Consider the following 19,516-nt stretch of genomic DNA (forward strand, 5'->3'; position numbering starts at 1 on the left):
TATTTTTTCTTAAAACTGCATTGTTGGTTAAGGTCTTGCAAGTAAACATTTCACTGTAAAGTTGTATTTGGTGCATGTGACAAATACAATTTGATTTGACTTCTGACTTCCACTCTCCGGCTATATTTATGATGTTAATGGAAAGCCATAAGCTCACTATAAATAAACATGCCAGCATATAATAACGTCAGGTAGGAATATGCACCAGAGGCAGAGGTAAACAAAAACAAGGCTGAGCAGAGTAAGAAAACTGCACACACTACAATCCCCATCATTGGAATGGAACAACCATTTTCATGTCACATACCCTTGGGAGAGATGAGAACTGTATTAAAAAGCTTGTAAATTAGATTTATGAATAAACATTTAATGCATTACAATGATGCAGTTAAATCCACAGGGGAATATGAAAATAGCCCTAGCATATAGCAGTGCATATTTGTTCACTTCATGATGCTGGCTGTTGCCAGATTAATTTTGCTTCATCGAGTGTGCTGTGTTGAATACGAATTTGATCTATCTGAGAGTGAAATCATTCATTAAAAAATGATCACAAAACGTGTACAAATATATGTGTTGTGAATGCGATTCTCAAATTATCATTTGGCCCTGAGACACGGAAAGAGACCCAACAGTTACCAGGACAATCAGTCCACTTCACATTGATACTGTAGATCTCACTCACATTATACACACAGTATCACTAACATATACAGACATACTATAAACAACAAAACATTTAGTTTATTTTAGTTTACCTGACAACAATGCTTTTATGAAACCTGAAGGTTCCTTCAGACTGACCCCTGTCTGACAGAGTATGCTGTCCCCTAGTTGACCGATGGGCCAACACATGCCAGGTGTTAGGAAAGATAAGGCAAAAATAAAAATGAGTCTGCCTATTTTGGGGAAAGTGTGCTATTATGCTATAATGTCAACATCTTGAGAGGATCAGAGTTGGAGTCAATTCAATTTCAACTCAAAGAATTTCGTCATGAATTGAACAGTCCACACAGAAAAATGATGGGTGATTTTGAATTGATAAATTGAATTAATTGAATTCCAATTAATATTTTTGAACTGACTGAAGATAAATATAATTGGCCACTGCCTGGCTGTTTCCAGTCCAGTCAACTCCCTCCTTCCTCCCAGACTCTGGCATGACCTATACCTGTCTCACCAAGCCAACAATGTCAATGTGCCCCGCAGTGACTCTTTACCATTACCCCCTGTCTATAGCCTCACTATTGTTATTTTACTGCTCTTTAATTACTTGTTACTTACATTTATTTTTCTTTTTTATTATCTATTTTTTTACTTAAGACTTATTTTTCTTAAAACTGCATTGTTGATTAAGGGCGTGTAAGCATTCCACTGTAAGTTCTACACCTGTTGTATTTGGTGCATGTGACAAATAAAATTTGATTTCATTTTTGATTTGAAGTGTCTACAGTGAGAGCTCAGCTGATCTTACATTCATTCCCACTGAACATCTGCACATCTATCTGTCTCTGGCCCAACACCGCACGCAACCCAAAGTAAGCAATCTGAATCAATCAATCAATCAAATGTATTTATGAAGCCCTTTTTTATCTCAGCCAATGTCACAAAGTGCTATAGAGAAACCCAGCCTAAAACCCCAAACATCAAGCAATGCAGATGTAGAAGCACGGTGGCTAAGAAAAACTCCCTAGAATACATGAACCCTGTCTCATCTCTCACAGACTCTTGGCTCAGGACCAGACATTGTAAACCGATGGAGCCTGCTGGTGCTTTTACCATGTACAGTAGCATGTGAATTACAGGTAACTGCCAAAATAAAGGAAACACTTGATTACATGAGGGCAAAGATTATGGATATACTGGCAAGATACATGTCTCTCAGCCCTAACAATGGGTGTCATTATCCACAAAGCGGCACGGTGGGCTGTCTAGCTCCCCCATATCCTTTCTTTGGATTGGTGGATACAGCTCATTATAGTAATCCTTTTTTGAATATTCAATGCGGATTGTTGACGGCAACGGCCTGTATTGAATGGAGAAAGATGCTATGCTACTAGCTTCAAACCATGAATATGCATAGCTACCTCCAGACAACTCCAAAATAAAGCGTTTTTTCTCAAGGTTTCCGGGATGTTACGTGTCATACTTATATCATACTTATATCACTTATAACAACTTAAGCAGACTTAAACAACTCGATCAAATAAACCTCACAAAGCAAATACCAAATTTGACACTCTCTCATTGACCTCCAAACAAAACTTCCTTGCTTGGTGGGCGAAACAACAAAAAATTGCCACCTGCTGGACAGAGACAGATTTTCTGCCACGTTGGGCCTCTCTCTTCCTATTCCTCTTCCTCTCTGATGAAGGATACAATATATATTGAAAGCAGGTGCATCCACACAGGTGTGGTTCCTGAGTTAATTAAGCAATCAACATCCCATGATGCTTAGGGTCATGTATAAAAATGCCTAGTTGCCCATTATTTTGGCTTCCACGGCTAGAAGAGTTAGTATAATTACTTTTAAATGAGTTGAGGTGCTAAATGAATCTCCGACAGAGCTAAATTAAATTCCACAGCTATCATTAGAAAGGTCCCAATTAGAGAGGGCTGTGTTGGGAAATTGGTTCCAAATTTCTTAGCCAGATAAAGGGCATCATTGTTATTTCCTACTAGGTTTGCTCATTCTGATCAGCGATGCTGTAGGGCCGCAAAACGCACCATTAAGTCCATTTTGAAGTTAGGTTGCCATTGAAGATAACTTAGCTTTGATGATGAGGGTGAAACGTCTTCCTAGTGCTTATAAAACATGTAAATGTGCATTTCACTTATGTTTCATCTAGCTGCAGATACACTGAATTATTCACCAATAATGTACAGTACACCATGCCGTTCATGAAGACATGAAATAAATAAAGCCATTGACAGATTGCCTTTGAGCAATCCACACCTCCACTCTTCTATTTCCACTCGCTCATTGCTTTTGATGAATCTTCATTCATTCCCTAGTTTTCTCCTGGTGAAATAATAATCCAACACCCAACAATATCATAAATTATTGTACATTATATAAGTGTATGACTTGATAAATGTGTGGAGACAGCAGTCAATCAAATACATTCAACGTTCCAAAATGGTGGTAGTAGATGGCTTGTTCTGTGACATGCTGGTAAAGTTCTCAGAAAGACTGACAGTGAAGAGTGGGAGACTGATCGAGTCTTAGAGAAAGGGAGCCATATTGGCTTTCATCATAACTAACCATGAGGTTATTGGTTTTCTTTCCCCACCCCTGGCTAATGTCTGTCACGTTCACTCAGCTCAGTGGCACAGTGCCATGGGGATCAATGGTAACCTAATTTGCATTTTACATTTTTTCATGAGCGACACAGAACACAGTCGGGGAGATGCAGCAAGTCACTCGTCTCTGGTGGAAGAAGCCACTCTTTAAATACGTCCTCCAGTTATTTTGTAACTTTTCCTGCGATATCACATGTATAGAGACAGTACATTTTATTAAAGGGTAATTATTTTTGTTGTTTTTCTGAATCTATTTTTTTGGTTAAATAAATTGGGTGATAAATGTTACCCATTTCAAGTAGCTCGACGCTTGTCGCACATCGATACTTGACAGGAGAGCCATTTGAACGTTTAACAAACTATATATAACAATTCTTTTTTTGGCCCAGTTGGTTTAGCCACGGAAAAAATGAAGGAACCTTCGCACTAGCCATGATTGGCTGAGATAATGGATGGGCTGGAAAGGCTGAAAGATGAGTTCGGATTGGCCTGCCATGTATCACGCTTCTGTATATGTACAGTGCCTTGCGAAAGTATTCGGCCCCCTTGAACTTTGCGACCTTTTGCCACATTTCAGGCTTCAAACATAAAGATATAAAACTGCATTTATTTTGTGAAGAATCAACAACAAGTGGGACACAATCATGAAGTGGAACGACATTTATTGGATATTTCAAACTTTTTTAACAAATCAAAAACTGAAAAATTGGGCGTGCAAAATTATTCAGCCCCTTTACTCTAAGTGCAGCAAACTCTCTCCAGAAGTTCAGTGAGGATCTCTGAATGATCCAATGTTGACCTAAATGACTAATGATGATAAATACAATCCACCTGTGTGTAATCAAGTCTCCGTATAAATGCACCTGCACTGTGATAGTCTCAGAGGTCCGTTAAAAGCGCAGAGAGCATTATGAAGAACAAGGAACACACCAGGCAGGTCCGAGATACTGTTGTGAAGAAGTTTAAAGCCGGATTTGGATACAAAAAGATTTCCCAAGCTTTAAACATCCCAAGGAGCACTGTGCAAGCGATAATATTGAAATGGAAGGAGTATCAGACCACTGCAAATCTACCAAGACCTGGCCGTCCCTCTAAACTTTCAGCTCATACAAGGAGAAGACTGATCAGAGATGCAGCCAAGAGGCCCATGATCACTCTGGATGAACTGCAGAGATCTACAGCTGAGGTGGGAGACTCTGTCCATAGGACAACAATCAGTCGTATATTGCACAAATCTGGCCTTTATGGAAGAGTGGCAAGAAGAAAGCCATTTCTTAAAGATATCCATAAAAAGTGTTGTTTAAAGTTTGCCACCAGCCACCTGGGAGACACACCAAACATGTGGAAGAAGGTGCTCTGGTCAGATGAAACCAAAATTGAACTTTTTGGCAACAATGCAAAACGTTATGTTTGGCGTAAAAGCAACACAGCTCATCACCCTGAACACACCATACCCAATGTCAAACATGGTGGTGGCAGCATCATGGTTTGGGCCTGCTTTTCTTCAGCAGGGACAGGGAAGATGGTTAAAATTGATGGGAAGGTGGATGGAGCCAAATACAGGACCATTCTGGAAGAAAACCTGATGGAGTCTGCAAAAGACCTGAGACTGGGACGGAGATTTGTCTTCCAACAAGACAATGATCCAAAACATAAAGCAAAATCTACAATGGAATGGTTCAAAAATAAACATATCCAGGTGTTAGAATGGCCAAGTCAAAGTCCAGACCTGAATTCAATCGAGAATCTGTGGAAAGAACTGAAAATTGCTGTTCACAAATGCTCTCCATCCAACCTCACTGAGCTCGAGCTGTTTTGCAAGGAGGAATGGGAAAAAATTTCAGTCTCTCGATGTGCAAAACTGACAGAGACATACCCCAAGCGACTTACAGCTGTAATCGCAGCAAAAGGTGGCGCTACAAAGTATTAACTTCAGGGGGCTGAATAATTTTGCACGCCCAATTTTTCAGTTTTTGATTTGTTAAAAAAGTTTGAAATATCCAATAAATGTTGTTCCACTTCATGATTGTGTCCCACTTGTTGTTGATTCTTCACAAAAAAATACAGTTTTATATCTTTATGTTTGAAGCCTGAAATGTGGCAAAAGGTCGCAAAGTTCAAGGGGGCCAAATACTTTCGCAAGGCACTGTATGTGTACAGTAGATAATTCTTGCTATTGCAGATTTTTTGAAAGATATAACGTTAACCATGGAGATATGCAAAAGTGTTGCTACTGCTCTCAACAACATTGCTGCCAAGAATTTGGCAGGCACTATCAACAAAGATCAGTGTGATGGACTACTTTCTGCACACGGTCAGTGTGAACCGGAGTGACTTGACACAACAACGGGCCAAACCAGCTGTAGCTAGCTACAAACCAAATGGAAAAGACACTCTGCCGTGAAGCGTTCATACATGTATACGGGAAGAGTCTAGCTACATTTTCAGATATTATGCATTTCAAATTTTGTTACGAAGTTGTTTTCATTGCAAGTTACCATTAGCTAGCTAGTGAGTGTTAGCTGGCTGGTGCGCTAGCTGATGTTACGTGTATGATCGGTGTAGTAATATTATTTGTATCTTAGAAAGCCAATTGCAGTGCTAGTTATAGCCTAATGTTAGCTAGCTAGCTAACATTGAACCTAGTTGGTTGGCTTTAGTTACCTGCAGATTCATGCTCCAGCATTTCATGTATAGTGGATAGCTATGACAATCCGCATGTACTGTAGCTATGGGTTGGGATTATGGTTAGCCTGATAGCTAGCTACATGCCTAAACAAAAGACTCCACTTCGCAAGAGAATGATTACATGACCCATCAAGTTAGCCAGGTGTGTCTGGGGGTGATTATGGCCATCTATTGTATTCCATGAACATGTGTACATGTTTAAACAATTGTGACACATCCACTTAGATATATGTGGCTGCAGGTTGGTTATAACATTTCTTTCACATAAAAAAAAAAATCTGGACACTTTCAAAGTCAGATTCGAATATACTATTGGCCAAGGATGGTGTAGACAAGAAGAGCTCTCCAGTAGGTGTACCAAAACATTCAAGGGCCATTTTCTAAAAATTGGGGTTACAAGTTGATCAACTTTCAAAGCAGAAATACTTTCCCATTGTTCCTCAACGGCAGTGTATGATCTAGCATTTTGTAGCTCTGAGTTGCTACTTTTATCCAATGTAAAAAAAAAAAAAATAACAATTTCAAATGTTGCTACATAAGATCGAATCGAGGCGGTGGGTCACAAATGAGGTGAAAAGGAGACTGGAGTGAAAGTTACACTGGGTGTTACTGAGACTTGTTTTGGAAAACACAGAGGTAAGAAAGTATGTGTGTGTGTGTGTGTGTGTTTGGCCTCTTTTAGACCCCTCCTTGGTTAGGGGCCTCACAATAACAATTCGGGGCCTCTGCGATGTTCACACAGCACATGCTGTAAGTGGTACACTCTCTCTCTCTTTCAATCCCTTTACCTCTTCCCCTCTCTCACTTTCTCTCTCTACCTGTACCTCTCACACGTCCTCTCTCTCTCTGGCATCCAGCACCATCCAGTCCAATCTTTAAATGTCTTATAATGACGGTCCTAACACAGGAGAGAGGGCTAAATGTCTCTCTGAAGCAGCTTATATATAGCCAGTGATTAAGGCAGACGGGAACATGACCTACATGCATAACAACACTTCTGCTGCTCTGCCACAGAATACTTTGGTTCAGGACTTTACAACTGGGAGAATCAGACTAATTATAACACCGGAGTCATACTACAGTTCACATCACACCTCGTTATTAATATAGAACCATTTTTGGGTTAATATTTTGGGGAGTCAATGACACCACCCAGTGAAGCTCTTGTGCCTGGCCTGCCTGCGCCTTGTAGTTGCTCAGGTAAAACGACTGCTCCCTACTGCAGGAGTGGGTCCATCCGCATATTGCATTTTTAAACAGATATCACACTGTTGATGGGCCTAAAATAGCCACCTTCCCCCCTAGGAACCACTTGGGGATGGAAGAGAGGGGAGATAGAAAGGGCTTCCTCCATCCCCATCAATCTTTTGGGTCCAGTCCCACTGCTGCTGCTGGCTGCCAAATGCACTGTATCTATCTATCCAGCAGGTGAAGTAGCTTCGAGCGACTCCTGCTGTGATTCAAGGGAGATCCTTTTATCAGCCCACCTGAGTTTGATTGAAATAGCCCTGTTCCTCTGTAGCCAAGGTGTGATGATCAGTCACCTGAGTTTGGATGAATAGCCCTGTTCCTCTGTAGCCAAGGTGTGATGATCAGTCACCTGAGTTTGGATGAATAGCCCTGTTCCTCTGTAGCCAAGGTGTGATGATAAGTCACCTTAGTTTGGATGAATAGCCCTGTTCCTCTGTAGCCAAGGTGTGATTATCAGTCACCTGAGTTTAATTGAACAGTCTTGTTCCTCTGTGGCCAAGGTGTGATTCCCCCATCTCCAGCCCCCTGTACACCCAATTACCCAGGCTGCACTGTCTGCTCTCTGACAGGAATGGAGGAGGGGGGCAGTCGGCCAAAGAGAGGAGACAGGTTCAAAAGTGGTTGTAAAAAAAGGGTTGCATAGATGTAGGTGGCTGACCACAGAACTGACAGGTTTATTGCTGAATGTGGAGGGTCTGGGATGGAGGGGGGAGGTGCTGCCCTTGGAGGGGGTTAAGAGTGAGGAAGGTTAAAGATGTATTCTAACTTCTTCACAGTCTAGGAAACTGAACAGAGTAAAATGGAGGGCCAGACTGAGAGAAGAGATTGAACAGTCTTGTAACAAATGAATCACCTTGGATTATAAGCAGTCTGGTTTGTAAATATGGTATTCACACAGTGAAGTAAATCCCCCACTACATCTTCCAATAATGGTGTCAGAGAGGTTATTTGTGACCTGTGTTTCTGAAGAGAAGTTACAGCTACTATATTCTATGACAAAACACAATGCATTATTAACCAGTCTGGGACCTTTCCTACTCAGTGATGTATGGTTCTGAACACACCCTGTAGAACAGTCTCTCTCTCTCTCTCTCTCTCTCTCTCTCTCTCTCTCTCTCTCTCTCTCTCTCTCTCTCTCTCTCTCTCTCTCTCTCTCTCTCTCTCTCTCTCTCTCTCTCTCTCTCTCTCTCTCTCTCTCTCTCTCTCTCTCTCTCTCTACGCATAATACACACCCAGACAATCTGGGATGGAAAGCCATTCATTAATAGCATCACACAGGTAAAGGTATTTCTGGAATTGATAATGGGGTTGGGATGCGGAGGAATATTTACCACACATATACTGCATAATCACAGCTGATGGTATGCCGATGAGGGTTAGTACTCCATTATACAGATTTTTAGGCCCTAATTTTAGCTTGCAAAGAGAATAACAGCAGGAAGGGGCGGTAGGGTAGCCTAGTGGTTAGAGCGTTGGACTAGTAGCCGGAAGGTTGCAAGTTCAAACCCCCGAGCTGACAAGGTACAAAGCTGTCGTTCTGCCCCTGAACAGGCAGTTAACCCACTGTTCCTAGGCCGTCATTGTTCTTAACTGACTTGCCTGCTTAAATAAATGTACAAACATTTTTTTACAAAATATTGCAAGGTCCCATCCAACAAAACACAGACTAAAATCTACTAAAACATAAGGAAAATAAATAAAAAAGATAACACCATCTCTACGTCCACAAAACTTTTCTGGTAAAATGATTTTCTGGTAAAATGTGTTTGGGGCAGAGAAGGTTGCTTGGTTTGCATCCATAGTTCTTACATAAAGAGACAGATGGGAAATGGGTGACCTCATCACCTGTGCATATGCCCCTTCAGCAGGTGAGCAAAGTGACAGGCTTTAGAAACGCTGTGTCGGAACAAGAATTCCCAATGTGGCCCTCAAACCATCACGGTCACCTAATAATCCCCAGTTTACAATTGGTTCATTCATCCCCCTCCTCTCCCCTTTAACAATTCCCCAGGTCATTGCTGCAAATGAGAACATGTTCTCAGTCAACTTACCTGGTAAAATAACGGATAAAAAAATACAAATAAATAGAAAGATGGCTGACTGACTACTGAGTTTCTGTGGTGATCCCATTCTGTAATAATGAGAAGCTTTATCCACACTTACAGTAAATTATAGAAGATTGGGGTTATTCATATTATTATAGTATAGAACAAATTGATTTATTCGACAGACATGTTGAAAATGCCAACCCAAATACCCATGTATTCCAGTTATTTCGCTTTTCAAGATTTTGACAAAAAGTTGAACCTTAAACCAAAGCTAAACTAAGCAATAGAAATGAAGGACACTCTGTTATTGGAGTTTAAAATCTCAAGGTCAACAACCATGTCAATCCAAGATGAAGCAGCAAGTGAGTTTGTAGAAAACAAAACAGAAACAAGCCTGAACTGGGTGTCTGTTATAAAAAGATGTTCAGTGTTTTTGACACAAAAATCAACTGTACTAGTTGTTCAGGCTCTGGTCTTGTGCCATCTTGATTACTGTCTGGTAATATGGTCAAGTGCAGCAAAGAAAGACCTAGAAAAGCTGCAGCTGGTTCAAAACAGAGCAGCACGCTTTGTCCTTAACCGCACATCCAAACTAACATCAACAACATACATACCATGTCTTTCCTGGTTGAGGGTTGGCAAAAGATTAACTGCCTCTCTTCTAGTTTTTATGAGAAATATTACTGTGATGAAAATTCCAGATTGTCTACATAATCAAATAAAATTCAGCTCAGACACCCATACACACCACACAAGACATCCAAAACGAGTTCACAGCAATGCAGAGTTTTATACAGAGCATTGATCGCATAGAACTCCCATCTCCAACTACTCAAATAAACAGCAAAATTACCTTTAAAAAAACTCATGGAATGGCAAACACACACACACACAGACACACTCTAACACACATTATTTTTGTTGTTGTATTGTTTGTATATCGATGTATTGTAAATGTGTGTGACTGTCCTTGTCTATCAGTGTATCAGTGTTTTATTACTTGTCAAGTTTTGTTTTGTCCCCAGGAAGTGTAGCGGCTGGCTGCTTCTGCAAAATAAATGGCACTATTTTCTGGAGAGACTTCCTAGCTGCTTGGCGAAATAAGCGTCAAGGTCTCTTTACTAGCTGACCAGTGAAGAATCAGAACAGCACCGGTCTACCAGTAAGACATTAGAGGTCATTGTCAATGACTAACACGATGTGGAGATGGAGAGAGCCCAATAACTAACACAATGTGGAGATGGAGAGAGCCCAATGACTAACACAATGTGGAGATGGAGAGAGCCCAATGACTAACACAATGTGGAGATGGACAGAGTGTCAGGATTTGGCCAGGGACTAACACGGGTTTTGGTCACTAATGCCCCCATTGTGCTTTTTGACCTTATGTTCCCACATTATTATTTGCACCTGTGCCTGTTTCCCCTGATTGTATTTAAACAGAGACCAGTCCTGTGCTCTGTGTTTGTATGTTAGCACCCAGCCCTAGTGTTCTGTGTATTCTTGTCGATTCCGGTGGATGCTCTTGTGGAATTCTGTTTTTGTTTTGAGTATCTCTTGAGGCTTTTTGTGCTATTCCTACCACCTTTTGGATTTACCATTTTTGTATTGAAGGACTTCTCCTTTTTACTTTATTAAATACACCGTCTTAAGTACTGCTGTGTCTGCCTCATCTTCTGTGGAGATGGACAGAGTGGCTCAGTTGGTTAAGTGACTGTTTCTCACTCCGGAGACCAAGGTTCGTAATGGGAGATGGACAGAGCCCAATGACTAACACAATGTGGAGATGGACAGAGACCAATGACTAACACAATGTGGAGATGGAGAGAGCCCAATGACTAACACAATGTGGAGATGGACAGAGACCAATGACTAACACGATGTGGAGATGGACAGAGACCAATGACTAACACAATGTGGAGATGGACAGAGACCAATGACTAACACAATGTGGAGATGGAGAGAGCCCAATGACTAACACAATGTGGAGATGGAGAGAGACCAATGACTAACACGATGTGGAGATGGACAGAGACCAATGACTAACACAATGTGGAGATGGAGAGAGACCAATGACTAACACAATGTGGAGATGGACAGAGACCAATGACTAACACGATGTGGAGATGGAGAGAGCCCAATGACTAACACAATGTGGAGATGGACAGAGACCAATGACTAACACAATGTGGAGATGGAGAGAGCCCAATGACTAACACAATGTGGAGATGGACAGAGACCAATGACTAACACAATGTGGAGATGGACAGAGACCAATGACTAACACAATGTGGAGATGGACAGAGACCAATGACTAACACAATGTGGAGATGGACAGAGACCAATGACTAACACAATGTGGAAATGGACAGAGACCAATGACTAACACAATGTGGAGATGGACAGAGCCCAATGACTAACACGATGTGGAGATGGACAGAGCCCAATGACTAACACAATGTGGAGATGGACAGAGACCAATGACTAACACAATGTGGAGATGGACAGAGACCAATGACTAACACAATGTGGAGATGGACAGAGACCAATGACTAACACAATGTGGAGATGGATAGAGACCAATGACTAACACAATGTGGAGATGGACACACTGAGACCAATGACTAACACAATGTGGAGATGGACAGAGACCAATGACTAACACGATGTGGAGATGGACAGAGACCAATGACTAACACAATGTGGAGATGGACAGAGACCAATGACTAACACAATGTGGAGATGGACAGAGCTAACATCCACCAATGACTAACACAATGTGGAGATGGACTACAGAGTTGTCTTCAATGACTAACACAATGTGGAGATGGACAGAGCCTAATGACTAACACAATGTGGAGATGGAGAGAGCCCAATGACTAACACAATGTGGAGATGGACAGAGACCAATGACTAACACAATGTGGAGATGGACAGAGACCAATGACTAACACAATGTGGAGATGGACAGAGACCAATGACTAACACAATGTGGAGATGGACAGAGACCAATGACTAACACAATGTGGAGAAGGACAGAGACCAATGACTAACACAATGTGGAGATGGACAGAGTCATTCCAATGACTAACTGTCAATGTGGAGATGGACAGAGACCAATGACTAACACAATGTGGAGATGGACCCAGAGCCCAATGACTAACACAATGTGGAGATGGACTGAGAGATCACCAATGACTAACACAATGTGGAGATGGAGAGAGATCCTCATCTCTCCCAATGACTAACACAATGTGGAGATGGACAGAGCCCCAATGACTAACACAATGTGGAGATGGAGAGAGCTTTCCAATGACTAACACAATGTGGAGATGGATAGAGCCCAATGACTAACACAATGTGGAGATGGACCTCAGAGTCTCTGACCAATGACTAACACAATGTGGAGATGGATAGAGCCCAATGACTAACACAATGTGGAGATGGGAGAGCCCAATGACTAACACAATGTGGAGATGGAGAAGAGCCCAATGACTAACACAATGTGGAGATGGATTCCAAGAGCTAACCCAATGACTAACACAATGTGGAGATGGATAGAAAAGCCCAATGACTAACACAATGTGAGATGGACCCAGAGCCCAATGACTAACACAATGTGGAGATGGACTTGAGAGCCCAATGACTAACACAATGTGGAGATGGAGAGAGCCTTCAATGACTAACACAATGTGGAGATGGACAGAGCCCAATGACTAAACAATGTGGAGATGGAAGAGCCCAATGACTAACACAATGTGGAGATGGATAGAGCCCAATGACTAACACAATGTGGAGATGGACCAGAGATCCTCCTCTCCAATGACTAACACAATGTGGAGATGGACAGAGCCCAATGACTAACACAATGTGGAGATGGACCAAGTCACCAATGACTAACACAATGTGGAGATGGACAGAGACCAATGACTAACACAATGTGGAGATGGATGAGAGACCACCTCAAGCTGAACACAAGTGGAGATGGAGAGAGATCTCCAATCACTAACACAATGTGGAGATGGACAGAGATCCCAATGATTAACACAATGTGGGAGATGGACAGAGACCAATGATTAACACAAGGAGATGGCGCAGGTCCCAATGATTAACACAATGTGGAGAAGGACAGAGACCAATGACTAACACAATGTGGAGATGGGGCTCCTGACTGTGCACAATTAAACCCCTACAATGGATCCAGAACAATGACTAGCCCGATGTGGAGATGGACAGAGACCAATGACTAACACAATGTGGAGATGGACAGAGACCAATGACTAACACGATGTGGAGATGGACAGAGCCCAATGAGAAGTCGGCAGAAAGAGACAAAGTATAAAAAGAGGAAAATAGTTTTAAAAAGTATGAAATCTTCATAAGTACCTATAGACGGTTCTTGAAAACATTAAAAATAATGTGCAGTTATCTTCATTATAACAAATACAAATTTCACCGGCATTCAGGATCCTAAATATTATTACAATATTGTTTTCTGGGACTATGTGTTCCAGAGTAAACCATGATTACTGGCAGATCAAGGAAATTATAGAAATGACAATAGACACAATACACCCAGGACAGATGAATCACAACTTCCGGAACACACATCTCCCACTACTTCAATAACATACCTAGGATAAGATAAGTAATCCTTCTCACCACCCCCCCCTTAACGATTTAGATGCACTATTGTAAAGTGGCTGTTCCACTGGATGTCAGAAGGTGAATTCACCAATTTGTAAGTCGCTCTGGATAAGAGCGTCTGCTAAATGACTTAAATGTAAATGTAAATGTATACTGTTAGGCCTGGTACAGTAGGTGAATGTAGTGGTGGTACCCATCCATCACTCACACTGGCAGCAGCCTCATACCACATTCACCCACTAGTCTATTGAAGACGTTTCATGCTTCAACTTCAAATTTAGCACAGTGCTGTTGGCTTTTATCCATATTCCATAACAGCAGAACACATACAGTATCCAGGAAAACCATTACAAAAATACATCAAAACAATAGCCTGAGGTATTACATTTTTTGTACAACACAGGCAAGCATTTTAGCATCAGGTCAAGTCTAGTAATCAACCATTTAAGGTGTGTTAATTATAGTTGTATAACTAATTATAGCACTTTTGGAACATAGTTGTTGTTTGGATTGAACTTTGGAGGATTTACTTTTTAGGATGCCAAGTAAGGTTTATGGAGAGCTCCTGATTTGAAGATATTATTTGGGCACCATCTTGAATTATCTTGGGGGCATTATTCCAACGGAGAAGACACACATTTTATGGACCACATGAGTGGAGGGAGAGAGAACTAAAACTGTGGAGAGAAAGAGAGGGAGAGATAAGCGAGAGATAGGGATGAGAAAAGGTAAGAAAGAGAGATAGACAGAAGGAGGACATACCCCAACGTGGTCATTGTGACAATGGTGTACCAGAAGGAGGCTGGGATGCTGGTGAACTTGGTTGACGACGACCCCTTCTCTGCGTAAAACATGACGGTGGCGAAGATGATGATGGCCATAGTGAGGGAGAAGAGGAGAAAGCCCAGCTCCGAGGCGCAGCTCTTCAGCGTGTACCCCAGGATCCTGAGGCCCTGCGAATGGCGGGAGAACTTGAAGATGCGGAACACACGGAACACACGGAGTGTGACGAAGGCTCCGCTCACATCCTCGTTGTCTGTCATCACCAGGCCGATGTAGTAGGGAAAGATGGCCACCACGTCGATGATGCTCATCACACTGCGCATGAATTGGTAACGGCTGGGCGCGGCAAACAGTCTCATGAGGTACTCTATGGTGAAGATGAGGACGCAGGCCGTGTCCATGCAGAAGAAGGCTACGGTGTAGCGCTCGCCACATGGCATGTCCTTCTGGGAAGGTGTGGCACCGCACGGAACCGTCTCTATCACGTTGGTGAGGACTGAGATGGCGATGAAGAAGCCGGTGACATAGTAAAACACCAGGGCCATGGTGGAGGTGTGAGGGTTCTCAAAGGCCCTCCACATGGTCTCTCTGTATGTCATGTTGGGCAGCTTGCAGTCCTTGTTGTCATCCTGGTCGTCCTGGAGACGTTCAGCATTCTCCCGCTTCCGATCCTTGTACTCTTCATAGCAGCAGTCACCGATGATCTCCGGGATGATGCCGAAGAAGGTTAGCTCTTCGTCGTAGGCCGAGATGCACTCATAGCGTGGATAGTGCAACTTGCCCGTCCGATAGAAGTTGAGAATGCTACGGAAGGAGTCAGGGTCCCGGTCAAAAAAATACTCTTTGGTCTCCTCATCGTAAAAAAACTGTTTCTCTGAGCTTCCCAGCAGGGTGTCTGGGTAGCGGTCCAGTGTGGTCCTCCAGGTCTGGAAGCGTCGTCCACTCACATTCAGGATGATCAGCTCATCATGTCTCTTTGTGTGGTCTCTAGGAGCGATAGGCATGGGGCAGTTGGCCACAGGCATCCAGCCAATAGCTGCTGCCCGGGCGAAGGGAAGCCATGCAGCCACTCCTGCCGCCATGGCAACTCACTCTGGTTTCCCGCTTGCCTTAAAATGACCTGTCATCTTGAGCAGAGAAACAGACAACACAAAATCAGTAACCCATGAATAAAGCATTTCCACTATAAGTTGGTTGCATGGTAGGTGGTTTGCACTATAAACTACTATAGCAACTCATAGTATTAAAGTGTTTCCATCATAAACCAAAGAGCCTATTGCGTTCTAAAGAACTCAAACAAATATTTGATGATAGGTTACATCGCTGATGCTAGTCTTCTGTGTTCTCATGACTGTTGGAGTCACAACCCTGACTCTGTTATTCATCCCAACAGTAGCCCCACCACTTGGTGTGGTGTTATAACAGGAAATGTATCCACTCTGGAATTCATAGATGGAGATGGATGCAAGGACTATAATGACACTCCCTCTGCCAGAACACCAACACCACAAGATCTCTAAGCAGGCGGTCAAATTCCCTGTAATTTCCAGAGCTCACTGAACAGAAGGTTTAAGAAAGAGAGGATAATGTGAAGCCTCTTTAGGAAGCTCTGTTAAACATATATGAAAAATAGAATTGGTCTCTCCAGAATAGAGAGAGACCTGTTGAGTCAGAAGTGCCATATCGCTAGGTCTGTATCAGATTTAAGGATAATGTTAATGTGAAGAAAAATGATGTAAAATTATAGAAAATCAAGTTTACCTTTGCCTATTTATAGCTCTTCTTTTCTTTTAAAGAAAAAATCTCGAAAGGATTGTTTGCTCTAACGTTAGTCGAATACAATTCTGTATTTCGATGCTTTAACATTCTGATTACGATGATCAACTCCACATGTTAGGATACTTGTAGAAGTAAGAGAATAAAAACAGACAAGCACATTAGAAACAAATATAGACAACTCATCAGGTGCATCTTCTAAGCTTTCTTTATCACTTACCTCCAAACAAGGAAAGATCCAAACAATTTCAATGCGCGATCCTCCAGCAAAATTACTCCTCTGGGGAAAAGCTACAGAAATTGAAAGACGCGAAATTGAAGGACCCCTGTGCGAATAAGCGAAAAAAGCATAGAGGACCACGAGATGGGGATATCGATGCGTTGAACGATCGTAAATGTGTTAATGAAATTCACTAAAACCTTAAAGTCTGTTCTTTAAACCACACCTACATATTGATGCACCTGCGGTTTGGACAGACAGCACAGATTCATTTCGCAGCCTTCAGGATGATATTCACACCTACCTCATGACTGTGATGATGACTAGAAAAGTGGGTGATGGACATGAGTCAGACTCCGTAATCTCTCTCTCTCTCTCTCTCTCTCTCTCTCTCTCTCTCTCTCACTCTATCGTGCGCATAGGCTCCTCTCACACAATTTTACGGTGCAAAATCAGTCCACTCGACCGACTAAATGGACGGATGTGTCAACAACACTTTCTTTCTTATTTACTTTTTATAGTTAATTTGAGAAAATATCAACCTTTTTATTCTGCACACTTTTAATGAGGAAGTTGGTGTTACTGGAAAATGTCCTCAATTCAATTACGCGCAGCACAGTGAGAGAAGTTGCCTTCTAGACAAATTGTATGACATGACAGGATGCTATAACTAGAACACTTGATAGCAGCCAGCATCTCTATGATCAGGAAATACTTGTATCGTCTGTGCTTTATAACATTTTCTTTATTACATGGTTATATATCTCAATTGATTGTCTCATCTTTTTTAAGATCCCTTATCAAATCGCATATTCACTCAATAATGAACATATTTAATAGCCTCTATAATTGACACTTATTACAATGCAATTTCGAAGTAAATACAGTACCTTGTTAATTATTTTACATTGTGAATATGTAAATGATTTATCATATCACTATATGATAAAATAAAATAAAAGGTCATTAAGTTGGATTTGAGATAATTAAAAATGTCGACCTCGACTTTCCTTATTACTAGCATACCCATTGTTGTTACCCAAGAGAGGCAGTAAGCATTGATTGGACTGAAGAACGTACGTGTGCTATCATTGAGCCAACTCTATGTATCATCAAATTCCCTTGTTGCACTGTGCGGTGCAGACATAATATTCAGTAAGAGTGCTCAGCCTACACAACTCACAGAGTATTTACTTTGCCTCAAGTTCGTTGTTGATTAATAGTAGCCTTCACAAACTTGGACAAAACCTTTGGATCAACTTTCTTTCCCCGAGTACCAATTTTTATCCATACCCAAAAAGGCCCTCCAGAAGGACATTCTTTCACTAATTAGTAATTATCATTAGGATTGTGATGTATTCTAAAAAGGTATCAAATTGCTCTGGCGGCCTTGAAGTAGTGAAATAACCCTCAGATTTAAAACATACTATCAAGGCCGGCTCCAGGCATAAGCGATATAAGCGGTCGCTTAGGGCCCTAGAAAGGAACTCAGTTGGGGTCTCAACTTACTGTTGGTGCAAGTTTTAAATTTGTTTGTGTATCAACAATTTTTCTCTTGTTATGTCGGTCACTAACATTCACTCAATTAGCCATGTCAGCTAACAATATTTAGATTTGTAAGTCAGCTGGCAAGACTATCTAAACTTAGTAATCACATCCGAAATACCTGACCTGCAGGGGGCCCCCAAAGCTTTTGTTAGTCACTCTCAGTCAGATATCGTTATGTAACATGGCATAAGTCATGTAAAAATGTATAGAATTGTAGGAAATTTGCTTTAAAACTAAAAAAAAAATTCTCCACCCCATGGCAAAGTGGGTAGAATTGCAGGAAATGAGTTGTAAAACAGGAAGGAAAAAAATTCTGCCCAATGGCAAAATTAGTATAATTGCATGAAGTGTTAAAAAAAAAGATAAATGTTCTCTCCACCCCATGGCAAAATGTGGAGAACTGCAGAAAACGTGAATTAAAACTGCTACATTTTCTCTATACCCCATGGCAAAATGTGTAGAATTACAGAAAATTAACCTTTAAAAAAAAATGTACTTCTGTCGTCAAAAGCAGGCCCCAAATCTCGCTTAGGGCCCCCAAAAGGCTAGGGCCGGCACTGCATACTGTAATGAAAAGCCCTACAAGGGTTCATAGAAGTGCTTTCAGAACCCTCTGTGCCTTGTGAGGTGATGGTGCTGATGCAAACATGTTATTTCAACATCTGTTCAGCAGCTTAATGACTAATGGCGAATTTTCACTGAGGATTTACCCCAGCCTTTTTGCCCAAAATGAATTTTTGGGCAAACAGGCACACTCTGCTCCATCATTCATTGATTCAGATGGCTCATTAATTACAAAACCAACTGATATGACCTAATATTTTAATGATTTCGTTCTTTGGCAAGATTAGCAAATATAGCCATGACATGCCAGCAACAAACGCTGACACTACACATTCAAGTATATCTGACTAAATTCTGAAAGACAAGCATTGTAATTTTGAATTCTGTAAAGTGAGCGTGGAAGAGGTGAAAAAAATATTGTATATCAACAATGACAAGCCACCGGGATCTGACAACTTGGATGGACAATTACTGAGGATAATAGTGGACGATATTGCCACGCCTATTTGCCACATCTTCAATTTAAGCCTAGCAAAAGTCATTCTCCTAAGAATAGTAAAGCCCCCTTTACTGTCTCAAATAGCCAACCAATCAGCCTGTTACCAACCCTTTTGACCAGATACAGTGCTATTTTAAAGTAAACAAATCGAGTAAACAAATCGACAACAGACTTTCAGCACGCTTATAG

General features: G+C 41.5%; 1 protein-coding gene across 2 annotated transcripts in view; it reads right to left on the bottom strand.

Annotated features, from left to right (window-relative positions):
* Positions 1–17,024, bottom strand: part of LOC135540314 (potassium voltage-gated channel subfamily D member 3-like) — a 172,868-nt gene extending 155,844 nt beyond the window's left edge. For both annotated transcript variants that reach the window (XM_064966901.1, XM_064966900.1), the window contains exons 1-2: positions 16,717–17,024; positions 14,700–15,847 (exon numbers count right to left, since the gene is read on the bottom strand). In XM_064966901.1, coding sequence (XP_064822973.1) covers positions 14,700–15,802 — 1,103 coding nt within the window. In that variant the 5' untranslated portion in view covers positions 15,803–15,847; positions 16,717–17,024. The remainder of the gene's footprint in view (positions 1–14,699; positions 15,848–16,716) is intronic.
* Between the last annotated feature and the right edge of the window lie 2,492 nt (positions 17,025–19,516).

The sequence above is a fragment of the Oncorhynchus masou genome, chromosome 5 (assembly GCF_036934945.1).
Source record: "Oncorhynchus masou masou isolate Uvic2021 chromosome 5, UVic_Omas_1.1, whole genome shotgun sequence".
NCBI lineage: Eukaryota > Metazoa > Chordata > Actinopteri > Salmoniformes > Salmonidae > Oncorhynchus > Oncorhynchus masou.